We start from the raw sequence: 24,599 nt of genomic DNA, 5'->3' as shown, positions 1-24,599 counted from the left end.
TCAAACAAACTGAAACCAAGGGTTCCTGCTTATTTCTGAGAGGATAACATTAATGAGCTTCTCTCTTCCATGGAATTTCTTGTGTGAGGCAGAATCCCAGTAAGAGTCTTGTTGGAGCAGCCTGTCTGTAGTGTCCCCAGCCTGCTCTGGTGCTGAGAAAGGACAGCTGAGCCCCATGCCACATAATTCAAATTCACTAAGCACTCTCCCCAAAGGCCTGGGGCACGGCATTTGGACTCAGAAATCAGTAGTTTGAGAGAGCAAATCATCATTACTCACATAGTTTGCATGCAGCACAGTGAAGAACTCAGGATTGGTGATGAACTTCACAGCTGGAGACTGCAGCAGCAAGGTGATTTTTTGAGAATTCACAGGAGAAAGGGAACCTTCTCTCCTAATCTCTGGACAAAAAAAAAAAAATTAAAAAAAAAAAGCCACAAAATATTATTAATGTAGTGGGAAGCACAGTCTACTATTTAACCTTTAATGAACAGCTGCGAAAGTGACAGCATAAAAAAAATCACCACCTGCCTGATGCACCTACCTTCTTGGCACTCCCAAGACAAGCCTGCTGGCAAACTGACAGTGTTCACCACAGCAGTGAAGGGGCTGGACAGTTTTCTGAGCTGGTTATGAACCTGTGACACAGGTTATGAAACTCTGTGTCACATCTGTTTCTGTCTCTAAATATGATGTGACCTCAGCAATTTTTACCAGCTCGTGGTTTGGTTCAGCATTGTCACCCAGGTCCATACTGGTTCCCCCCATGGTTGATTTTAGAGAGATCTGATCTCCCAGTCCATCATTGCTCTTTAATTGCATTATTTTTGGCAAGTCCATGGTTCTGGGGACTTGTATGGTAAAGAAAACAAAACAAGACACAATAGGATTATTTTTAATCCGTATAAAGTAATGAAGCACAGGATCAGAACTGAGATTTTGAGAATGTAACTCTGTAGAGGCAGAAACTCCTGACCTTCTACAACCACCAGAAAAATGTTTCCTACCATGGACTTATGTCTTGGGTGCTCTGGTATTTTCAAATAAAGTCAAATTTTATTTGCAGTCCAAGGAAATTGGATGCAGACATCATTAATAGAATAAAGATAGATTCCCATTTGTTTTCTTATTAATTATAGCTTTTTTGTTTCCTTCCTCCTGGACACATTGTACTATTTTTATCCACTTAAAGCTGCAGACTGTATCCATTGCTGGAGTTAAATTCATTTATACTGGCTTAGAATCTGGATTAGTGTGCCTAAACTGTATTCCTTCTGTCATTTTTCATTTAAATTAAAAGACAAATAGCAAATGTATCATACTGCAGCTTTTTTTTCCTCAGTGTGTTTACATCATCCATGACCTTTTAATTCTTGCCATTTTATACAATATTGACATTTTCTCCTAAAACCAAAGCAATTATCTATAGCAAAAACCATTTCCTAATAAGTTATGATAACATTTATTGTACCCATTAACTCTTTGGGTTTAAAACAAAAGAGTGAATGTTACATAATGAACTAAACTAAATACTTACTGGTAGCAACTCCTATTAAATTACTATTTTATTATGTTTGCTATGATGGTAAATGACTATACATATTACAAGTAATGGCTACATTACCTATAAATACTAAAAATACAATGTGTACCTCATTTCCACTTCAGCTTCTAACAGAGAGAGCTGAGATCTCCTTATACAGTCCAGTGTACGTAAAAGTCTCCCATAAATTGCAACATAAAAGATTGCAAGGAAGCTTTGAGTATCTAATGTTAAACATCGTTGTCAAAATTTATTTTCAAGTTAAAAACATCTAACGGATCAGGAAAACAAACAAATTTGAGTATTTTTCTAAACTTGTTAAAAAACATTTATTATTTCTCTGTGTAACTTTTCCTATTCAACATGGAAAACTAAGAAAATTCAAGCAGACATTGTGTTGGCTCTTTCCCTTTCTCAGTGCTATTTAGAGAGGCATGGCAAAAAGGTAGCAAGAAGTCAGATTTACTTGTGGCAGACAATATAGAACACAAAGTTAGGTAGAAGTAAGAATAATCCAGAGGAAGAGAACCAATTAATCGTGCTGGTGGTGCAAGTTCTCAACAAAGCAGAGTTATTTTTGCATGGCCTTGAGTTGCATAGTGAGCACTAGTCTGATTGCTGATGTTTCTTACCTGAAGCAAACACTTAGACTATGGTTCCCCAAATATTTTAAGAAAGCATGAGTCTGACTACCACCAAAAAGAGCAGAAGAGACCCCTGCCATCCCATCCTGCCTTGGGTAGACATTCTCCATTTCTCGGTAGAGACGCTCATTCTTGTCTGGTCATCTAACGAGACAGAGGAAAGAACCATTCTGTCTGTAAATGACAAGGACAAGAAACCAGGCTATTTTTCAGGCAGATCAGTATGGGGTCCTGTCACATAAATTAGAGATGAGCAAAAAGACAGCTGTGCCTCCTTCAGTCCACAGCCCACACTTAGATCCGTTCATAACTATCACAAAATTGCAGCTTTAAAAACCACAAGTATTTCATACTTTATGCCAGGGCCACTGCAGGTGCAATCACATAAGCAAATGTGGCAGTGCAGAAGTCAGGCCTAGAGAGAACTGCAATGCCCCAAGCTAAAAATCACACTGCAGCAAAAATAAGACAGCACCATTTTTACAACTACTAGGTGAATAAAAACCAGATGCCTTTTCCATTTTAATTTCAAATAGCCCTTTACCAAGGTAAAAATGTTTTGTCTCTCTAGTAGTTGTTAAAAAAGAACAGAGGACCTTTGTACCTAGCTTTATACCTGTAGCTTCAGGTCTAAAAACTGTTGTTGCTTCAAGTCTAAGTCATTTTTTTTTAAAATTAATTTTTGCAACCTGGTATGATGAAATTCCTGTCTCCCCTGGAAATGGAGATTTCCCCAGAACTGAATGGCACTGAACACGCCACTCAGAAGCTTTTCCCCCCCATACCTGAGCTTGGCTGAGAAGGCTCTGCCTCAGAGTCACTTCCTCCTCCAGTGGGAACTCTCTCCACCCTGTTGTTTACCACAGCATCATCGTCAGTCCGCTCTGTTGCGATTGTTCGCTGGATGTTTTGGTATCTAGATATATTCATAGAAAGGAACAACACACTTTAGTTAACAGAAGAGCTCTCTGGTGCTTTCTGCCTTAACAATCAGCACTGTTTCTGAAGGATTCCAACACTTCTGTCTTCAGCATCCAGCAGAGTAAGAGCACACCTGACTCTTCTCCTTCAGCTGATGCAGCTGCTCACACTTGGGCCGATCACTGCTCTGCAAACATGGCATTTTGCAGTGACTAACAAAGAGCTACAGATAGCGAAAAGCCAGGAATACTCGAAGGTTAAATTTAAACAGATGCTTTGGATACAGGTTGCTTCTACTAGGCTTCCCTTTCAAACATCTGGACACCTGGAACCTGAAACAGCAAGTGGATGATGGTTCCTCCTCTCATTCAGTCTTATGGAAGCATAACCAATGAAGTAAGGATCAAACCTGTGACGCACTGAGTACCCTTCAGTCTTTCTTATTAAATTATTGGATGCACATGCTCCACCCTAAAAAGGCAAAAGCTATTAAGAGTGTTCACAAAGTATTTATTATGATGCCGCATGGACTGCAGTTGTGAACACTTCCATTTTGACAGGCAATGGAATGTAAACTAGTAGGTGTTGTGACCTCAAAGAGCCACAATTTAATTGATATGATAGCCACAAAAAAGTAGAATAGGTTGTAATGTGATAGCTAAGTGAACAGTGTAAAGATGAAAGTGTTATGTCCATTTTTGGAAATCAGTGGGATTGGGCACTGGTGGTGACTAGCTGTAAAACAAGGAAGGGGAAACAATATAGGAAAGCAAACAACAGTGAGAATGGTGACCAAAAAAATTCTGAATAGAAACAAATTTGCTGATGACACCAAGTTGGGAGGGAGTGTCAATCTACCAGAAGGCAGGAGGGCTCTGCAGAGGGACCTGGATAGACTGGAGAGATGGGCTGACTCCAATGGGATGAAGTTCAACAAGGTCAAGTGCCGGGTCCTGCACTTTGGCCACAACAACCCCTGCAGCGCTACAGGCTGGGCACAGAGTGGTTGGAGAGCAGCCAGGTGGAAAGGGACCTGGGGGTGCTGATTGACAGGAAGCTGAACATGAGCCAGCAGTGTGCCCAGGTGGCCAAGAAGGCCAATGGCATCCTGGCCTGCATCAAGAACAGTGTGGCCAGCAGGAGCAGGGAAAGGGATCCTTCCCCTGTTCTCTGCGTTGGTGAGGCCGCACCTTGAGTATTGTGTTCAGCTCTGGGCCCCTCAGTTCAGGAAGGATATTGAGGTGCTGGAGCAGGTCCAGAGAAGAGCAACCAGGCTGGTGAAGGGACTTGAGCACAAGTCCTATGAGGAGAGGCTGAGGGAGCTGGGATTGTTTAGTCTAGAGAAGAGAAGGTTTAGAGGTGACCTCATCACTCTCTTCAACTACCTGAAGGGAAGTTATAGCCAGGTGGGGGTTGGTCTCTTCTCCCAGGCAACCAACAACAGGACAAGGAGACATGGGCTCAAACTCTGCCAGGGGAAGTTTAGGTTAGATGTTAGGAAGAAATTCTTTACAGAGAGGGTGATCAGGCATTGGAATGGCCTGCCCAGAGAGGTGGTGGATTCACCATCCCTGGAAGTTTTTAAAAAGAGATTGGACATGGCCCTTAGTACCATGATATAGTAATTAAAGTTGGATCAGGGGTTGGACTTGATGATCTTGGAGGTCTTTTCCAACCCAATCTATTCTATGATTCTATGATTCTATGATTCTATGATTCTATGTGAATATCTTCAAAAACTATAATGTCATTTCCATTTTAATCAAGGAGTTAATTGCCATATTAGTTGTTGTCAGTGGAACTGATCATGGTTTTAGGCATGTGCTCAATCCTAAACACTTTACCAGATCAGGAACAAATATACTGTAGTGTTTTGAATTCACACTACAGAAAGCCAATTCTCATTAATTAGTTCACTCATACTCACAGATGAATGAGTGAATATGTTTTCTTTGGTTCTACTGACAAGCTAAAAATTTGTCTTATATATATTTTATATTTTATATTTTATATAGAGGGGAGGGGAGGGGAGGGGAGGAGAAATCATAAGGAGAAAGAGTAAGAGAGAACCAGAATCAGAAAGAAAAGCAAAAATAAAAAAAACAGGTTATCTTAATTATTTAATTAGCTATCTTAATTAGCTTTTACTTCACCCCAATATTTTTAATCCCTCTTTATGGATAGCATCGCCATATGTATTTGAAGGGAATGGCTTTACTGGCTGCATTTAATCTGATTCAGCATTGTTTGTCTTTCATTTTTCTGACTTATACTCTTTTCTCTTTCCTCAGCTCAAGTTTGGACTTGCATATTTTAATTACTTTTTCTCTCTTTATTTGTTAATGCACATATTATTCCAAATTTGAAGTTAGTTCCTCAAGGGGACACAGGATCATTAAGGATAAGCAGTTAGGATTTGGCTTTTTGATATCTCAAAAGACATAATTTCCAGTAGCTCACTGCAACTTAATCTTAGGCAGAAGACCTGGAGATAATTTAAAAAATTAATCAAAGTTTTAATAGATTTATGCCAAACTTTCACAATACTATGTGTCCCCCTACAGTACTCAAAGTCATTTGAAGCTACATTTAACATATATTTTGATAGTTTAAGAAAACATTCATCTTTACAAGGAAATTCTGATAGCAGGTTTTGCAACAGCATGAATTTACTGCAGTTTTAAACCCCCTGTTTTAGACCTACATTCTACAGTTTTATTCACTTGACTGCAGGCAATTGAATGAACTTTCCATTCCAGTACTGGAGGAGTTTTACAACACCCACACGCAACAAAGGGAAAAGGGAAAAAGAAAGGGAAAAAAACCCCAAAACACAAAACCCCCCAGGTTCATATAATCAAGGGATACAAGCACACATATAGAAAAACCTTGTACTTTCAATTTAATTAGATGGTAGAAAATCCCTATTGGCAACCCTCAAAGAGTAACACCAGCTGTATGCCAACAAACGGCTACGCATTTCTTCTGGGTCTCAATACTATAAAATCACCTTATATAAATACCAGAAAATGACAAAGTAATTGGACAAAACATTGAAAGTGCAAAAGTTATGGGAATGCCTCTGGAAATTGCAGTAACTGTTCAAAGTGATTTGTCAAAGAAACGGAGGTTAAGAAATACCACACTGTGGCTGTCTTAACTGTTGTGGTTGTAATTTCTTACGTTACTTATTAACTTTCAACCAAGTGCACAGATAAATCTAGACATACATAGCTGTAAAGTATCTTCTCAACAGAGCCTGGACAACGAGGGCTGTTTTCTGCTTTGCCAACAAGTAAGCAAGTCAGGTAGTGCTGCAGAAAATGAGCAAGAGCCTCTAAAATAAGAAGTATGGATGTCTCTTTGCTGCTTGTCCAACATATGGATTCCAGTTTTGCATTCCCTTGTACCCTCAAGTGGCTAGTACAGCTAAAGGGAAGCTTGGAGCACAGAAGGAAAGCAGAACTAGGCTTAATCACAGCTACAGGTTTCTTTTTCAAGCTGAATTTCCAAAGCTTTGTGGTTTTGGCTGGGCTGGAAATACCAGGCTTCCTTGTAATATTTTGGTCTTTCCATTCCCTTCCACAAATGAAACCAGGAAGCCAAAAAGTAAGTAAATTGATTTAAAAAGAAAAATCACCAAGTTTTTCCAAACTGCTGAGTGATTTTGAGTCCAAATTTTGTTTGAGGTTAGTGCAAAAGTTCAGGCTGCTGCTAATTCTGTCAGCAAGGTCTGTGCTTGCTGTTGCCTCACCTAAAATGTTCTTTCATTTGAAAAACATTTCAAATCATGAAGTTTGAAACACAACAAAACAGTATTTCTAAAATGAGTGCTCAAAACAAAGTTCACTCCTTCACAGTGTTGATAATAACTATTTATGAAAAGTGGCTTTCCTCACAATCCTGAAATGTGGAGACATGAAACTTCTGAAATTAGATTGAAGACAACAATAATTAAAAAAAAAAAACAGGTTGAAATTACAGAAATGACTTATCACTGGACAAATGCTCAGAGTATGAATCCCTTGTATTAGAATCTTAGGAAATGTTCCAAACTTGGTAACAATAGAAGACTTTTGTATTCAGCTTCTTAAATCAACAGAGCTCCTTGGCAGACAGTAGAGAATCACCAGCTTTTTTTTCCTTAGCCCCAAGAAGTCATGACAGTTCATGTTTAATAAATGGCAAAGTACTTAGTCTCCAATGGGACCTGGGTAAGGAGAGATATGCCACTGCTGAAACCCCTCCATACTTCTCCTTTTGTAATTGGATATATGAATACTAAAAATAGAGAGATCCGAAGAATATCAGTCTTATTAACTGTCAATTCCCAACACAAGCCAGTGACAATCAAATCATAACCAAGACAGCCAGACAGCCTGTATAAAAACATGGCATAATATGAAAGAAGGAGGTCATGAAGACAATGTCTATCCTTCAGTTTCTGCTGTGACAGCTGGTTTAATGATTAACCTGCATTAACTAACAGAATGGTAAATCACTCTCACAAGCATTTATTCCTTCCATGGTTGGGGTGTGCTTCCATGAGTTCGACCTCAAAAAAAAATTTAAAACATCTGATATATGTCCACAGCTTTTCCGCTTTCTGTGGCAGATAACTTGCTTAAGGGGCAGCCAAATAGTCTGAGCTTTGACATGGCTCAAATCCCTCTTAAAAACAAATGCTAAATAGCAGAGAAGTCATGCAAATCCCATGAAAGAATCTACATAAAACATTCACTTTCTTTATAGAGTTTTGGGGTCTTTTTATATTAACATGGTAGCTTGAGACTTCATGAGCAAGGCTATAATGAAAACGAATACTGAGCAGGTTCTCTCACTTCTGCAAGACATAACACAGTTTATGAAATGCTAATCAAAATAACAAATTCCAGTAAAAAAATATTAATTCTTCAAGAACATGTTGATGTTGTCAATGTAAGTTGCAAAACAACCACTTTGGGAAGGCTGATTTGCTCTCCATGAGTTATATTACCTTTCTAATTGTTGTCACTCAGGGCCCAGTCCTCCCAGACTGCCCCATTCAGGGCACAGTAGCTCCCAAACTACTCAAAGTACTCTGAAAGGAGCACTTTAAAGTTCTGCATCCCTCTCTCAGTTGCAGATCTTTCTCTTAGCACGGAAAAAAAGACCAAAAAAACTTTTGTGGCATTTTACATGCTATAATTAAGATATAATTTCAGTTTTGCCTGTCATTTTCTAGAAATGGCATTATTACAGTAAGCAGGGAATAAAAAAAAACCTCAACAAACAACAAAACCCAAAACCTTTTCTGAAGCAAAAAAGGAAGATTTTTGACCAACTGTTCATTTTTTCTCCTCCCTCTTAAATTCAGTCTAAAACGCAAACATGAGAAGAAAATGATAAAATCTATGTGTGAACCAGTCAAACAAAGTGAAAATATAAGAGCCGTTAAGAGATATTTCAACCAGCTCAGAACAAACTGACAGATTCACAGGGCCCGATGCAACATTAAGCAGATCTGCCTACATCTAGAAATGCGCACAGACCTGTTAGAGCAGGGCTCTGCTCTGGGAAAGGAGACAGACCTTTCAGCAGGCCTCGAGTAGAAATCCCACACTGATAATGGCAACAATTTCAGCAACAGTCAGCTCTGAAACCTCGGCAGCACAGCACGAGGTTCTGACCTATCGACACCCCTCATACAGTTAAATAGCAAAAGTGACTCCACCCTTTAGAAGAATCCTCCCTCCCTCCCTTCTGGCACTCATTTCAGGAAACTTCTCTAGAAAAACTCTTCTTGCTGTTTGAAACATTTTGCAGCATTCACTCTACTGTGCTTGTGGGCAAGTTTGGGTCCCAGACACACACAGCAGGTACACCTGCAGGCTGAAAGAACTTGGACAAGGAGGAAAGATAAATCCTTAGGGAGTCAGTGTGATGCACTGGAGGAAGAAGGAAGCTACTGGGGAAGTGTGGAAAAAGGAGAGCACAGATCTCAAAGGAATTTAGGTGCTAATGCTCACCGCCGGTTCAGCTGCTCCATTTGCTGGATGGAGCCAGACCTGTGGATCCCATCCGGCGTCGCCGCGGTTGTGGGGCGCTGCCACGTGGTGGTTCGGTTGACATGATCAACGTAGAACACCCTCCCGTGGCTGTCTATCCGAGCTTCCCAATCTAGCGTGGGGAAAAAAAAGGAAGGGGTGATGCTGTCAGTGTGATGCCCTCCAGAAAACCCAAACGTGGGAGGCACATACAGACACACACATATGCACAGACAGGGTATATACACAGAGGAGATACCATATATAGAGCCTACATGCGTGCAATATATATTTTGTGTATACATTCAAAGTATACATTCAAAGGTGCATATACACTATGTGCTTGTCCATATATACATATATGCAGTATATGCATATACATAAACGTTTCATACACAGCACACAGTTAGGCCATGGAATTCACTACCACAGCCCACGAAAAGCTAGTGACGCAGTGGCTGCATTTTCAACAGGGCTAGATAATTTTTCACGTGGTGATACTTGTTGGCTGGATTCACTGCAGGTCAGAGTAGCCACATAGAACTGACTCTTAGTAGAAAAAGATTACACCTGAGCTAATATGGCAAATCTCATGTTTTCATTTTTCGTTATGTTTCAGAACAAACGTGTTTTATTTCTCTCCTTTTTATTAAGTGGCTTTGAAGGACACCACAGAGCAATTAAAGGCTTCCCTGAAAGCTGATCACAAACTGAATGGACCTACCTTAGAAATCTCTCTAAACAGAGTAATGTAAATCTATTGCTCTGATGAATGCAAACTAGATTGAGAGTTTGCAGCATAATATTGAGCCTTCCATCATTATTGTTTCCTGATAACGTTTATGTTGCCCCATGACTGAAAACTAAAACCTATTTTGGTATATGATGGCTTTGTGGAAAATGGTAATGTTGATAAAAAAATGTTTGAAACAGGAGAAATTCAGAAGTGAGTTAGCTAGCAAAGCCACATATCAAAGTGGTTGGAATGTATGGAGAAGTGGAATAAATCAGGCTTGCTAGTTTCATATTCCTACATGACCCATCAGCTGACTACATATCTATGTAAATACATGCACATACCTTCCACACAAATTTATATACAAACCTCACTCACATTCACACACAAATGCACATATGGTGATTACCTTTGAGGGCAAACACTTCCTCATATTCTCATATTCTTACTATGATACCATCTTCCCTGATGAGTCCTATGGTTTTCTATGATCAAATTCAGGATCAGCTGGATTTCATATTTTATGCATTTTATCTCCTACTTTCTAAGAGCAGGACTGAAATTGCACCTCTTCCTGCTGTCTCTGGAAACCTATCCTTCATGACCAGTTCCCATCCCCTGAATGCTGGCTATGGCTAAACCTACTTCCTATATTTGGTCCCAGAAAATTGTAGGCTGTCTTAAGTCTATGGCTGGCTGCTCCTGACAGGTGAATCCCACAAACCTTAACAGATGGGCACCGAGAGTCCTTGGAGGAATTTTCTGTAAGACTCCAAGACAACAAGAGCCATATGCACATGCATTATTTCTTTCAAAGCTGACTGTAAGTACCACAGTCCTTAAAGATGCAAAACCTGTAGTCACACCACGGGTATACATGCAGTGTCTCTCACTGTGAACATCACTATATAATTTAAGGAGAGGACTCTCTCTTACTCCACCAGGTAAAGTTTCCCAAGGATGTTGTAGCTGTTTCAAGAACAAGATCACAGCTTTGTGAAAACCATGTCTAAAACATAAGACAGTGAAAAAAAAAGCACATCAAGTACAACATATGCATATTGAAGTAAGTCACACCGACACATAAGGTAGGTTTAAGGCCAGAGCCTTGCTGAGCATGCTGGCACTGGTGGCAGGTGTACCACTCTGGGTAGGGAAAGGTCCTGCTGGAGCTGTGCATTATCTGCAATATCCTCAAGGAAATAACCTTGGCCAGATCAAAGGTGAGACCATGTACCTTAACATCACGAAGACCTTCATTTTCCTTGCTGTTGTCTGGCAAAGGACAAAATCTAGCCCTCACCCCACGCTATTGTTGTACCTCATAACAAGTTGAGAATAATAAAGACCGATGGATAATTAGAAGCTTGTAGGCAATGCTGTAGATCCACACTCTAGACAGCCTACAGAAGCCTGGTCTGAAGCCTGCTGATGGACACTTAGCAAGAATAATACTACCCTATTACACAGTCAAACAAGGTTTTATGATCCAGCCCTGTGCACTACCAGCTCTTGAGTCTATCTCGCAGCATCTCTCTAATTAAATACAACTTCCTAAGCATAGTACTTGGAAACTTAGGAGTAAGGAAACTTGTCCAGAGCTTGGAGGTCACAGTGAAAACATCAGGTCAGGATCATGCAGACTGGATTACGACTTCAGGAAGGCGACTGTCTCTGTCGGATGTATCAGACACACAGCAGAAGTATGTACAGACATGAGCTGCACCTATTAGGGAGTGTTGTTTTATTCACTGCCTTATGGGTAGATACACCTGAAACCATGGGCTGACACTGGCATTAGACTGCTTAAAACATTAGGAACTGTGTGTCTCATGCTCCTTGCAATAGCATTTCTAATCTGCTGAATAACTCTTCTTCTGTTCACCTGGAGAGGCTGTCAGAGGGTGTCAGGCGCAATATTTGTTGTACACAGGTGGCAGGTGTACTTTCCACCTTCCCATAAGACAACCTGTAAGTCACACAAGTCACTGAAGCTGCCTGCATATGATACCAGATTTGCGGACAGATGGATGGATACCTGCACAGTAAGACAAACAGGCTGACAGGTGAACTGACAGACAGAACTCTGCTTCTGTGCTGTGCTCAAGTCCCTTCATGCTAATTCAGGAGCACAGGCAACCTAGGAAGCAGCCAGATTTCCTCAGGGTCTTTTGTTAAGTTTTTCAGGTAAAATAAGACTGTGACTACTACAAAGACTAACCTCCATCTAACCTTCACAGTAAGAGCATGCTAGAGCACAGGCTGGGGATGTGACAGTACTGGTTCTGTTCTCAGGTGATCCCCCTCCATCAGCCAAGTCATATTTCACAGCAGCTTTGATACTGCTCTGATTTATAACAGAAGATGCAACTTCTTCGAGCAAGACCATCAGGGCAAAGTAAGCACACTGTCTTTCCCTTTCCAAGCAGCCACACCTTTGGCAAAGAGCAGCTGGGCACACGTATTTTATTTTAGTTCAGTTCTATTGGGTTTCCATCAGTACTAGCAAAGACAGGTTTAAAAAGGCGTGACTATTAATGCCGTCATAAGGCCAAACAAACTGCAAATCTTCTGTTAATCTCATAGCAATCTTAACATTCAGAGTAGTCATTACGAAATTCCTGCATAAATCATGAATTTGTTCTACTTTACTTTCCTAAATAAAACTATCTGAAATTAAATTTCCTCCCTGACACCAACTGTTGTGGGCTTATGATGAAATCAAGCTATTCAGAAAACTCTTTCAAAAGACAAGACTGTCCAGAAGATTCTCCATGACCTAAATAAAATCAATCAATGCTGAACCTGCAGCAAATTATCTTCACCTCTACTTAGAGATGGAAACTAACACTGCATGTGCCAGGTTTGATCATACAACTCAGGTTTAAATGGTAGTGTTTCTTCCTTTCACATGATAGAAGAACTATTTATCTAGGATTAAGAGGCATTGAACGCACTGAGATAGTGATACTAAAATCTAGAAGAAGAAAAATTTCTAGATTAAGGCTATAGATTTCATTTTGAAATTTCTGTAAAATTTCATGAAGAGTTTTTGGAAACTGGTTTTCTAAGTGATATTATTCAATTAAACTTTTTTTTTTTTTACACAACGTTAACTTAGTACGGTTTATTTCTATTAAGGTCAATATATTTAAGCCCACAGTGTCAGCCTTTATTGTAAAAATTATATTATACACCAATGACAAAATCCTACAAAGGGATATCACTTCTGTATTTTATCATCACTCATTGCATTTCACATCCTTAAACCTTGTTGTGAAAGCACTTGTGAAAATCGACGGTAGAAATACTTGCCTTTTGAGGATAATTTTAAGAAAGAGGAAAAACATATTAAATCCATGATGGAAGAATATGGAATAGATTCACAGTATATTTTGTTCACCTGAGCTGCTCTCAGTGCCCTTTCATTAAGTCATCTAATGGGGAATGTGCCCTGTTCACGAAGTGTTGTGGTAAGAGTGTGAGGAAGAGAAATATTTGCCTGTTACAGAGGTAACCATTCCCATTTCATCATTCACTGGCAAGCCACAGTGGGACTCTAATAAGACTTCATTGGGTTAAAGGCATTTGAATCATTCATGCAACTGTGCAGCTGACGCCAGCATCAGGGCTATTTTCGGTTTAGGGAATACTGACAGCATAGTTGGCAAATGATGAATTATTTGTGAAGGGCACCACAGGCCAAATAAGTGTGTTCCCTTCTCGAGCTTTGAAGAAAAGAGAGTGCTTTGTTTGTATGCCTGGTTGTTTTTGCGAAGCACTGCACATTTCAGGCTGTTAAATCCTGCGCTCGAGTTGAAAGGTGGTCAGCAGCACGTTGCAGGGCATAGAGTGCGCTCTGCTGGGCACTGAACGCCAATGCAAAAAGCAGGGCAATCCTCCAGGAATACACAACAAGGGAAAGGCTATAAAGACAAGTAGAAACACCTCCAGCAGTTGCTTCCGTGGTAAAAATCCCATAGTACCAGGCTAGTAATCAATCATGTTACTTGAGACTCTCTCGTTTTTATTCAACACAACTGTAGAACTCACTACAGTCCATAACGAACATAAAATTCATTGATAGTCAAATCCAAAGACAGTACTAGACCACTCTACATAAGCTGTCTTTTCCCAGCTTCTGCTGGTTTTGTTCAGATTTGGACCTGTCTGTCCCAGGAGCATCCTGACCATGAAAGGGTTCCTGCTGGACCTGCTTGCAGACCTGACAGACCACAGGGACTGCCACCCCAAACCACCTGTGAAATTGGTTACGGAAAACGTGGAGACAAACATTACAGAAAAATCAGAGTTCTTTGCTGAAACACCACCCAGAAAGCTCTATATTAAGGCTTCCAGAACACCTGACAGTTACCCAGTCATTTGAGCCTAAACACACTGACTGGAAACAGGGAAATATTATTTTCATTTCATCGTAGCTAAGGAAGAAGACGGACCAAGGCAGACGGAGGTTATGGAGCTTGTCCAAAATAACATGACAACACTTGAAGTCCGGATCAAACAAGGGAAACAAATGGGCATATTGCTTGGGTTCTGTAGACTGCACAGACAGGGTTCATTAGAAAGACATACTGACCTCTACACTGTTTGAGTTAACAGGAAAGGCTGAAAAAATGCAATAAAATAAAAAACTAAAGCTTACTTGGTGGAAGAGGCTCATCGATAGTTGGGTAGTGATGATGGTCAGGCCTCAGAGAAGGAAGCTGGCTGACTGGCTGAGAATTATGGAGTAAAGGACAATCACCTACGGACAAGATATTCAAGACATTGACAGTCATTCACTGTTTTCACAATGTGGTTCAAATTATGTGCTACTGTAAAACAAGTGACTATTTTACAAAGAGGTTAACCCGGTGTACTGGTATCTCTGGGCATTCCTATTTTCAGGCCCTATTTTAATAACAACTCATATAGTAAAGAAGTATTACAATAATGCAGTCAAGCCAATGCAAAACTATTATGGGCCAGATTCTGGACTCATAGACACACAAGTGTAAGTGAGAAAAGAATCAGGCTTGATCTCTGAGAAACACTATTCATGTACAACCAAACTCAAGCTGCTGCAGAAATTGGTAGGAACATACAAAATCCTGATTCCAACTTTTAAATTATCCCACCATTGGAACGAGAGGCTAAAAGCTGCCTTGGATCTTTCTCTGCTTTTCCGAAGGATCAGTGGCTGCCTATGTGTACCAGAATGACAGGATTTTGCAGTCCCTGTAAAGCAGATCATCCCCTCCTAGAGGTATTTTTCAAAATTCAGAGTCCATCTTTTATGGAAGGAGGAGAATGACAGAAGGACCAGAAACAGGTAGGAGACAGGCAGTAGAAGAGAAGGAAAAAAGACAGTGAGAAATAGTCAGGATCTGAGACAAGGAAGGAAGACCTGAGAGAGAGAAGAGGGAAAGAAGAAGAAGAAAAGGAGTCACACAGTAGACAGTGCAGAGGAAGTTTTTAAATACTAATACAGAATGGTTTGGGTCGGAAGGGACCTTAAAGATCCTCTAGTTCTAACCCTCCTGCCATATCTAAATATGAAACATATGAAACCTAAGTAAATGTCCAAGCTGACATTTGGTTGAAAGGAACAAATTATTTAAGAACCAGTCAATGTTTATAGAATCTTTTAAGAAACTACGAAGTTACAGTAGGGATGAAAAAGCATTCCTCATCTTAGACTTAACTGTAAGAATAAGGAACCTGCTCACTAAAATATCAAAGGTCCCAGAATAAATATTCCTTCTTGGTCTGTCCTTAAAATCTTAGTAACCAGGACTATTTATCCTACTAAGGGACATATTTTCATATTGTGTGGTAACATTTTTTCACTATAACCTCCAGCTCCAGATAGGCTTGTTAATACAGATACAATCTGAATTGCATAAATATATTTACATGCATCAGAAAGATGCATGGAAAAAAAAAAAAACCGAATGGAATGCAAACCCAAACTCATTGTGTGGTAGTTAGTTTATCTGTCTTTAATGTCAGAATCTTAATGGCCTAAGAATAAACATTTTGTATAAACCTCCAAACATAGAGCTATCAAATATAAAAAAAGATTACCAAAAAAAAAAGAATTAAAAAAATTATTTTTTTTTGTCTTTAAACAACCAACAGCTAGAAGGCAGAAGCCGATTTTGTATAAAACTGTAAAAAAAAAAAAAATCTCACACCATCCGGAAGTGAGAAAAATTGCTTAGACAAAAATACTCCCTCTTCTAGGTGCTCTGATGATACCGTATGGCCTGTTAAATGTCTTCATCAAACCACTCGTGCATAGGCGTATCTCACAGATGTATCTGCTGCATGTTTTGAACAGACGGCAGATTACGTAAGTTTATTACTCAATGCTGAACGTCCACCTCCCGTAGCCTTAAAAACTGTGCTGTTACTACAGGTGTTGCAGCACCGACTACGAGACCACCCATCTATGTTTCTTTACTTACCTCACCGAAATTGATTCTCCCCTAGTCAAGATAGTTACGCCAAGCCAGCGGAAGCATGGTAGTAGCGTCAGTCACCTGCAGCGGATGGAGGTGACCCCGTCTACCGTATTTGTAACAGCTGCCAAGTCACGAAGCAACGTGCACATTTACTGAAGCACCCCCGGGGACACCAAGAGAGTGCTAAGAGATGGGCTTGCCCTTAGTTAACCAAGGCACTGTGAACACTGCAGTGCCCTTTATATAGGCTCAAGTCTTGGTGTTGTACTGAATCCATATGCACAAGACACCCTCTCCCACCACATCCCCTATCAAAAGTGCACACAGTCCAAAACAACCACCAAATCTGTAAGTATGGTCTCACACATACTCGTGCTCATGCCCACTTAGGTATATATTTCCACATAAATGCTGCCCACAAGCAAAGCCTCTCACCTGCAAGGAAGGAAACTGGGTTTCTACGCCTGTATGCATCTGAAACTTTAATTCTTTGGGCTAGATTCTGCTCTAAAGACTGAATAACTCCCTAGTCCCAGTTGTCTACAAAGTCTTTACACAGGCCAGTGTGTAAGGCCACCCTTACACCTTTTATCTGCATGGGCTGGGTCTGCAGCAGTGGAAGATGGGAGTAAATAAACTGGGAATGGAGAAGGAAAATGTAGAAGGATGCTTTATTTGGGGTTTCCCAGTGACCCCCAAATCCTTTTGCTGCCATTTTAATCTGGTGTCACTTACAGAGGGAGATAGATGACTCAGAATCTGGGAATGCAAAGACTACCCCTTGACCTCACTGCATACTCCTTAGCTGCAGTTGAGTCCTTTACTTCTACAGCTGGAGAAAAACGATACACTAGCTGAAGAAAAGATGAGTGATCAACCCCCTCTCTTTATCTAACTACATGCAACACAAAATGAGTTACCAAAGAGAGGGATTTAATCTAACTGTTTGGAGGAATTGGGAAAAATGGTACCTAAATTACGAAGGCAAAAAAAGTACATTTTAAAGTATATTCTATCTCTAGGGAAGGATAAGGAGAGGAGAATTTCATTCAAGATAGTTAAATTTCCAAAGTGTCTAAGAAAAAATATAAATCTCTGTTGAGTTGCCCTATGATCTGTGACGTCTGAGGTACATTTGTTTGGTACTTGGGGAAGTGCAACAAATGGGGCTAGAAGACTGGGTTCTTAAGAGCTTACTAACTATTCATGGCTAACAAACATATACAGAAACTGGTCCAGATCTTTACCTGGTTCAAATCAGCATATCTGCCCTTCGACAAGCACAAGCTGGTCCTTTCACTAACTATCAGAGACATGGCAGTGCATCAGATATGTGAAATGGAACAATCCCAGGAAAAAAAGGAATGAGCTGGTGGATATGATAATGCTGATCTGCCAGATAACTACAGTAGCTAATCTTGATTTTATAATAATGATGCACGTATATCTGCAGGAATCCATATAGACAGATTTCCACCTGATTTATTTCGTTTTGCTGGGATTTTTAAGGACAGGCTCAATTTTCCAACCCTCCCTGATAGCGGGGCCAGCTCACAGCCCCCGAATTTGTAAGAACTAAACCGTGAGCTATCTGAAACCTCGACTATCTGATGCCTTCTGTGACATCCAGATAACCAGGGTTGCTCAGTGCATCGATTCTCAGGATCTAACCTTCTCTTCTGCTGCTTGGACCTGCTATTGGGGTGTCTAGACCCTCTGCGGCTCTTTGTGGATTCCCACCATGAGCTACTAGTTCATCTGGCCACTGGGAGGAGCCATCCACTTGCTCCCTGTCCAGCTCAGGGCTCTGCACTGAATCTGGCACTGACTCAAAAGCACTGTTCTCCTCCTCATCATCATCCTGCGAGGAAAAGACCGTGCTCTCAGATATCTTTGCACTGTCGACGGAGGAGAAGCGTGTATGGCTGGAGAAGCGATTGTTACTGTCGTAACACGAGGTGCTGTAGCAAGAAGTGCTGTAGCAGGAGGTGCTGTAGCAGGAAGTGCTGTAGCAAGAGGGGCTGTAGCAAGAGGTGTCGCACGCCTCGCACTCGTTGTCACCGTTGGGCCTGGAGCTTGACTCGCTCTCGCTTCCTGTCCTGGGGGGCTCCCCATCCAACAGCCCATCATTTAAGTCAGAGAGTTGCTCATCCAAGGTCTCAGGAAGCACTGTGCGCTGGCTGAAGTTCTCTTCAGGCTCATTTTCCAGCGGAGGCTCTGCTGCCACTGTCTCACTCTCACTGACCACTTCCTTATCCAACACCTCCTTGACTGTAGACTCCTCATCGTTCTCCCCGCCGTTGCCACCATCTTGCTCTTCTTCCCCATCACTGCTCATCTGTGCCGAGGGCAGGCTGTGGAGCAGGTTGTGGATCCGTATGTAGTGTGTGCGAGGGGTCTCTGGCTCACCGCAGGCTGAAGCTATGACTGTCTCAAGTTCAGACACAGGCAGGGAGCACGGCCTGTTTTTCCTCTTTGCCGTGGTCCTCAGTTGTAGCTTGCTGTCTTCCTCCTCCTGGGCTGAAGCCCCTTCATCTTCTTCCTGACTCTTCTCTAAGTCCTTGCCAGCATGCACATCTGCACTCACCTCATCAATATCTAATGTTTCTACGCTGGTCACTCCACCATCTCCCTGAATACCAGAATTGACTTTGTTATTTTCCCTAACTTCAGTCTCAGGAGGAGACATGCAAGCCATCAGAGCCGACTGGTCTGTGAGGTCCGTAGCACTCAAAGAAGGCAGCACTTCTCCTGGGATGGATTCCAAGGGCTCAGGAACTGGCACCGCATCAACCTCCCCATCTCCTGCTAGCTCTTCATTTAAGCTGTTCTGGTTGACTTCCCCAGGTGGTTTGACAGCCCCTGGGCTATCCACACTGTTCACACTGTATCCATTTAGCTGTTCTGGAGCTGCACTTTCTGAGGTCACTGTGTTGATGCATGGAGGCTCACCGAGGCTTTCCTCTGTGGGGTTGTTCACAGGGCTTTCCTGGAGGTCAGCTGGCTCAGGATCTGCACTAATGGAGACCTCTTCATCATCTGCATGAGACAGTAAAAGAAATTAATTATGCCTTTAATAAGAAGTGTTGACTGAAGCAGAGGTTGGTTTGGGGGGAGCACAAGCATCTACAGCTATCTGAGAAAATTAAAAGCATAAATTACAGTGTGAAATGAGTGGGCAGATGAACAACTATCAAGAAGTGCTAATTTTTTTTTTGCTAAGCAGTCTTTGTACAGTGGATTTAATCATGGGCTTACTCATGGTGGTAATTTGTATGCAGCACCCTGCCTCCTTGCAGCATAACCTGAAGGTAACACCTTCTTGAAACTCCTCTTGGAGCCAAACTGGCATTGGAGGAATATCATGGGAATGACAAGGAAGTCTTCCTGAGATTTTAATGACATTTTTCTTTTCATACTGAAGCTGGCAAGACTCCACAACAGAGAATGTAAAAAACTGGTTTTCCCACCCCTGAAAGGCAAAAACTTTCCCCCAAATATCCTTTGATGTGATCCTCATCTGTACCACCTCCTTCCAGACACCAGACAACCTGGGCTAGTTTATGCCACCTAAATAGTCAAAAGACAGAAATATGGGTTTTCCATCAAGGGGAAAGTAATGATTTCCATCCACTAATGCAGCTGCTGTTAGTTTGACAAAGTGTACCAGAGAGAGCAAAGAGTCCCTCAGGCAGAGAGTCCCTGAGAAATGCTATTGAGACTGTGACGTGAAAAGCAAGGTTCTACCTTACGCCATCATGACAGTTACTTCTGAATAACTAGAAGAGAATGTGAACCAAAACCAAACCACAAAAGGGAGGGAAGGAGTGAAACACTGCATTATTTTTTGTTTTATTTTTACTTTTTCATAAAAAATAATCAAAATGAAAAAGTTTCTAATCATCTCTACTATTATGTTGTCCATTTTTACTTATGAAGTGCTCAAATGCAATGACTCTACAAACAATGGCCCATATAGCACTTCAGTAGGGCAGGTGACAGAGAAGCAGGTTCGACTTCAGTTTTCTGCCCAATCGTGTGCCAGAGTATTTGAAGCAGTCACGAACAGGAGACTACAAGACACCGGTAGATCTAAGCTAAGGGGAAACAGGGAAGAAGTTGTGACTCACAGTGCATCCTGTGACGGGGGACTTTATGCACTTCCCTTTGCTCATGACTGTACCTTAAGTCCCAGAGCATCCAGGAATGAAGTCAGATTTCTGAAGAGAAAGAATGCAAACGAAAAAAAAAAAAAACCACCAAAAAACCCCACCAAAAACCACCATCAACAAAAAAGATGGATTAAGACTGAGAGTTACCTGGATGGATGGAAGAAGTTATTTCAAATCGGAACTGCAGCTGGCCACTGACATGATCTGTAGGAAGCCTGCGACCCAGAGTGTAGCTTACAACTCTGTCCCTGAAAGAAAACAAATATTGTCACAATAGACTATAACCTACCCAATGTCTACTGTGCATAGATAAATCTGCTGTGTCCTACAAAAATACATAATAAAATACATAAAGGCTATTCATCCCAGCCATGAGGGCATGTTGACTTGCATACGAGAGAACGAATGGCAGAGAAGGAGAGGACAATGTCTTCAATTACAATGGAACAGCTGAGTAAGTGAGTACGACAGGCTGCTGGGATACACAAGCACATATGTATAAATATAGAGAGAATGGTGGGAATGAAACTTCTGCAGCATGGATATGGAAATATCAACATGGGAAGCAAACAACTCCCACTTCAGCTATTGTAACAAGACTTTGCTTCCCTGTAGATCTGACCATATCTACCCTTATGTAGAACCTCACATTTCTGTATTTTCTTTCCTTCACCATGTGCATAAAATGAATCTTTCCTGTTCTTGTCTAATCCCCGCTTACCACCTTCTCTCTGGCTGAGTGACTGCTCTTAATCTCTTTCCACCCCTCTTACCTCTATGAAGCTGAAATATCAGGAGAACACCTTCCTGACAAGGTTGATCAATGACTCCATTCTGTCCTTGTGCAGGTCCCTCCCTTTGCCACACTTCATCCACCCCTCAGAACAGAATGAAACTATAGAAGAGATTAACTTCCCAGCTGCCCACAATGCGGCTGAATCAATCTTTGCAAAGCATTTTTTGAGTGTAATTGGTTCACTAAATAGTAATATTTATACATCTTTTGATGAAACATAGTTCACTTCCAGTTGTGCCAAATATATTATCTAGGATAGTTTCACATGCATCAGAAACTCATATAAATGAGACAATCTCAAGATTTGTGAATGACCTCTCTGAATTAGTGTGAATACTCATTGAGCTTGCCTGAGATATAAATGCCAGTAGGGTATTAAAACTAAGCCAGATCCAGTGTGCAGGTTGGAGGCACTGCTCTTGGCAAAGTACATCCTTAGATAGACAGTGTTTACCATAAGGAAGTCAAATAGGAAGCTATAACCAGAAAATGATAAGAAATCTTCTCATACAGAGGAAAGCCAATGATACCAGTTATGGGGTTCTAACTTCCCCAAGCTGTTCTTTTCCATCTGGTTTCTAAAAAGCTACTCTATCTTCCCTACTTGAGAAACAAGGAGGTAGCTTAGTCCCTTCTGGTAGATTCAGCTGTCAATATCACAACCAGTTTCTGAACCAGCTGTTGAAAAACACTTCCAACAAGCTCATCTTCCTGCTGTTCTGCTGAATTGAGACACAATTTTCAGAAATACCTTCTTGGAAACTGCTTTGTTTATGCTTTCCTCAGGAGATGAGTCTTTTTCTCCCTTGCTCTTCAAGGTCTGAATGTTACAGGCTTAGAGCCAACTTTTTGGTTTTGTCTGAATACTATCCATCTTCCTAAAATTGGTTTGTGTTATTTTGGCAGCATACACTTTCCCAGGACTTTCATGCAATGGGGAAGCAGGGTAGGGCTTGTGAGCTCAAGGTTGTTCCTTGGCAGCAGGGTAGGGTCAGGAAGCTTTAGTTACAACATGCCACATATGTTTTTTTATAATATTTCAACTCTCCAGAAATTAAAGGGAGGAGAACCAGATCTGGCATGATTTTAGCCCATAGGAAATTTCCTGAAACATGAAAACAGCCTGCTGACAACATCCAAAGAATATTCAAATTGAAAATATTGCACTCTCCAGATTCGCAGCCATGATACACAAAAAAAGTCTTCTTTCCTAAATGCCAGCTCTCATTTCTCAAAATGCCATGCACAGAGTTATAGAGGGAATTCTTTGTCTGGCCCGTAGTCCTATAAATTCTAATTAAGACCAACACCATTTATCTGACAACTGTCAGTTTAATAACTTCCCCTCAACATCGTTCTATCACAATAATGATATATCACCAGGGACTTCAAAACAGCAACGCACTCGTCAAACAACAGAAAGCAGCATAAGCAGCAAAATTTACCCTATGGCATGTCTTTCCAAAAGGCGTTGAACCGGCATAGAGAGTTTTCCCAGAAAACGTTTGATGATTGGTCGGCTCTTTGCAAATTTGTCTTTAACTTCTATTTCCAGGACGTCCGTGGGCAGGGAGACAAAGCTGAATTGCTGCAATAAAGGAAGAGCACAGAACATTAAGCTGGAAGCTGAGCCACACCACCACACAGTACTTCAGCTGTGAGGCACACCTTGGCAACTGAGAAGTGAAAATCTAGTGAGGTGAAGGATACGTTGATCACTGTTTTCAGATACACTGTTTTGAAAACTCTCCTTTTCTTGTTCATCTGTGCCCCAACTCAAAAAGGAAAAACTCTGAAAACACCTTTTATCTGAATCAATCTCCTAACCTGGGTCACACCACAGCCCCACAAAGAGCTAAACCCAAAGGTAAGCTACTGTCACAAATGATAGTGGGGAAAATAGGAAAGGTACCACCTAAAACTGCTCTTCTCACCAAGTGCATTGAAATATGTGACAGCTGTCTCAGCCAATCTGGTTACAAGAACAGCTTTGTTTATTTGTAAGTAACATTTCAATAAGCTTTTAGAGACTGTGTGCATGCAAAATGAGGGTAGGAATAAGGAGAGGGATATTTTAGGTTGTAGGAACAAGGAAGTCCATGCATACAGCTTTCAAACACGGGAATACTAGGGCACCTGGAGATGCCAAGATCTCCCCATAAGGAAAGCAAAGCTCAATTTAAAAATAATAGTGAAAAGCAAACGTATTAGATAACTTGGCCTTGCTTTCTCCTAGACTGGCTAAATTCAGTACAGGTTTGCAGCTGGTGACACAGGTCACAATAATTTTTTCAAACTTCTGCTACTACTAGAATATCATCAATCAAAAAAGCACATCTGTGGTGTGGTGCACAATAGTAGGAAAACTGACAAAGTGCTGTTCACCGGAGAGGTCAGTACTGAACTGGAAGACAACTTCTGTAGTAAGTGAATATTAAGATGGATGGAAAGATTTTTCTAGCTTTCTGACTGCCAAAACCAATGTTCACAACAGAATCACGCTCTGGGTTATCAAGGCCTGGAGTTAAGTCCTAAACTGCTTGCTCTATTGAATCATGATCTAATTCAGAAACACTTGATTCAAACAGCTTCAAGTGAAATTAACATGAGTGGGATATTCTGTTAATCAGGCCCTGCAAAACCACAAATAATCAGAGAAATAAAATTCAAATAGGAGTTAAAGTGTTATTTTCTTGTCTTTTCTTATACATCTTTGCAACAGGAAGAGAAACACACCAAAGGGGAGAACATTATTTTGTCATATATATTAAAAGTTGCCTTAAAAAATAAGTTGTATTACCATTACTGTTTCACCTGCTAAAAATCTTGGGTAACTGCCACTTCATGACACTTATAAGGAGAGCAGAAGAAGGGAAGGAATGTTTAACTGAATGAGGCTATTGTAACACACGGCCATTTACCACTTAATAAATTCTCCATTATTGTGCTGTTGACTACTGTACTGTAAAAAAATCTCTGTGGGGTAGAGCATGAACACACACAAGTAAAGACTGAACTGTTTCATAAGTGAAAAGTAAAACATTAGTGATCTAAATGTTAATAATATATTGTCTTGTGGTGCAACTCTGAAGCAAATTAGAATCTGCATGGATATTTATTTTCACATCAGGTGGAACCAAGCCTAACAGCTCCTTCCTTGCACATTTTCCAGACACCTAAGCAGAGAGTATGGATCCAAGGAGCGAGGTGTATTGGAATCAGCCAAAGAAAATGTCCCTTCTCCCTTGAACAGCTGTGCCTCAAAGACAAATAAACATCAGAATATTCTCTACA

General features: G+C 40.9%; 2 protein-coding genes across 12 annotated transcripts in view; one reads left to right on the top strand and one right to left on the bottom strand.

Moving 5' to 3' along the window:
- Nucleotides 1–24,599, top strand: part of EGFR (epidermal growth factor receptor) — a 1,326,436-nt gene that overhangs the window by 522,204 nt on the left and 779,633 nt on the right. The gene's annotated exons all lie outside the window — the stretch shown is intronic.
- Nucleotides 1–24,599, bottom strand: part of HECW1 (HECT, C2 and WW domain containing E3 ubiquitin protein ligase 1) — a 255,066-nt gene that overhangs the window by 56,451 nt on the left and 174,016 nt on the right. For 4 of the 11 annotated variants that reach the window (XR_007630633.1, XM_050330117.1, XM_050330094.1 and 1 more), the window contains 8 exons: nt 22,751–22,893; nt 20,657–20,757; nt 18,009–19,376; nt 14,534–14,635; nt 10,807–10,839; nt 9,117–9,267; nt 2,973–3,103; nt 280–401 (listed from right to left, as the gene is read on the bottom strand). Coding sequence is in view for 10 of the 11 variants with exons in the window: in XM_050330117.1 (XP_050186074.1) it covers nt 280–401; nt 2,973–3,103; nt 9,117–9,267; nt 10,807–10,839; nt 14,534–14,635; nt 18,009–19,376; nt 20,657–20,757; nt 22,751–22,893 (2,151 nt within the window). In the remaining variant the exon portion in view is untranslated. The remainder of the gene's footprint in view (nt 1–279; nt 402–2,972; nt 3,104–9,116; nt 9,268–10,806; nt 10,840–14,533; nt 14,636–18,008; nt 19,377–20,656; nt 20,758–22,750; nt 22,894–24,599) is intronic. The other 7 variants (XM_050330125.1, XM_050330132.1, XM_050330139.1 and 4 more) reach the window with 5 other exon arrangements.

Source organism: Myiozetetes cayanensis, unplaced genomic scaffold, assembly GCF_022539395.1.
Source record: "Myiozetetes cayanensis isolate MyiCay16 unplaced genomic scaffold, myiCay2020 scf1, whole genome shotgun sequence".
Taxonomy (NCBI): Eukaryota; Metazoa; Chordata; class Aves; order Passeriformes; family Tyrannidae; genus Myiozetetes; species Myiozetetes cayanensis.
Note: the sequence above shows the minus strand (reverse complement) of the source record. Positions and strands in the feature narration are given on the sequence as shown.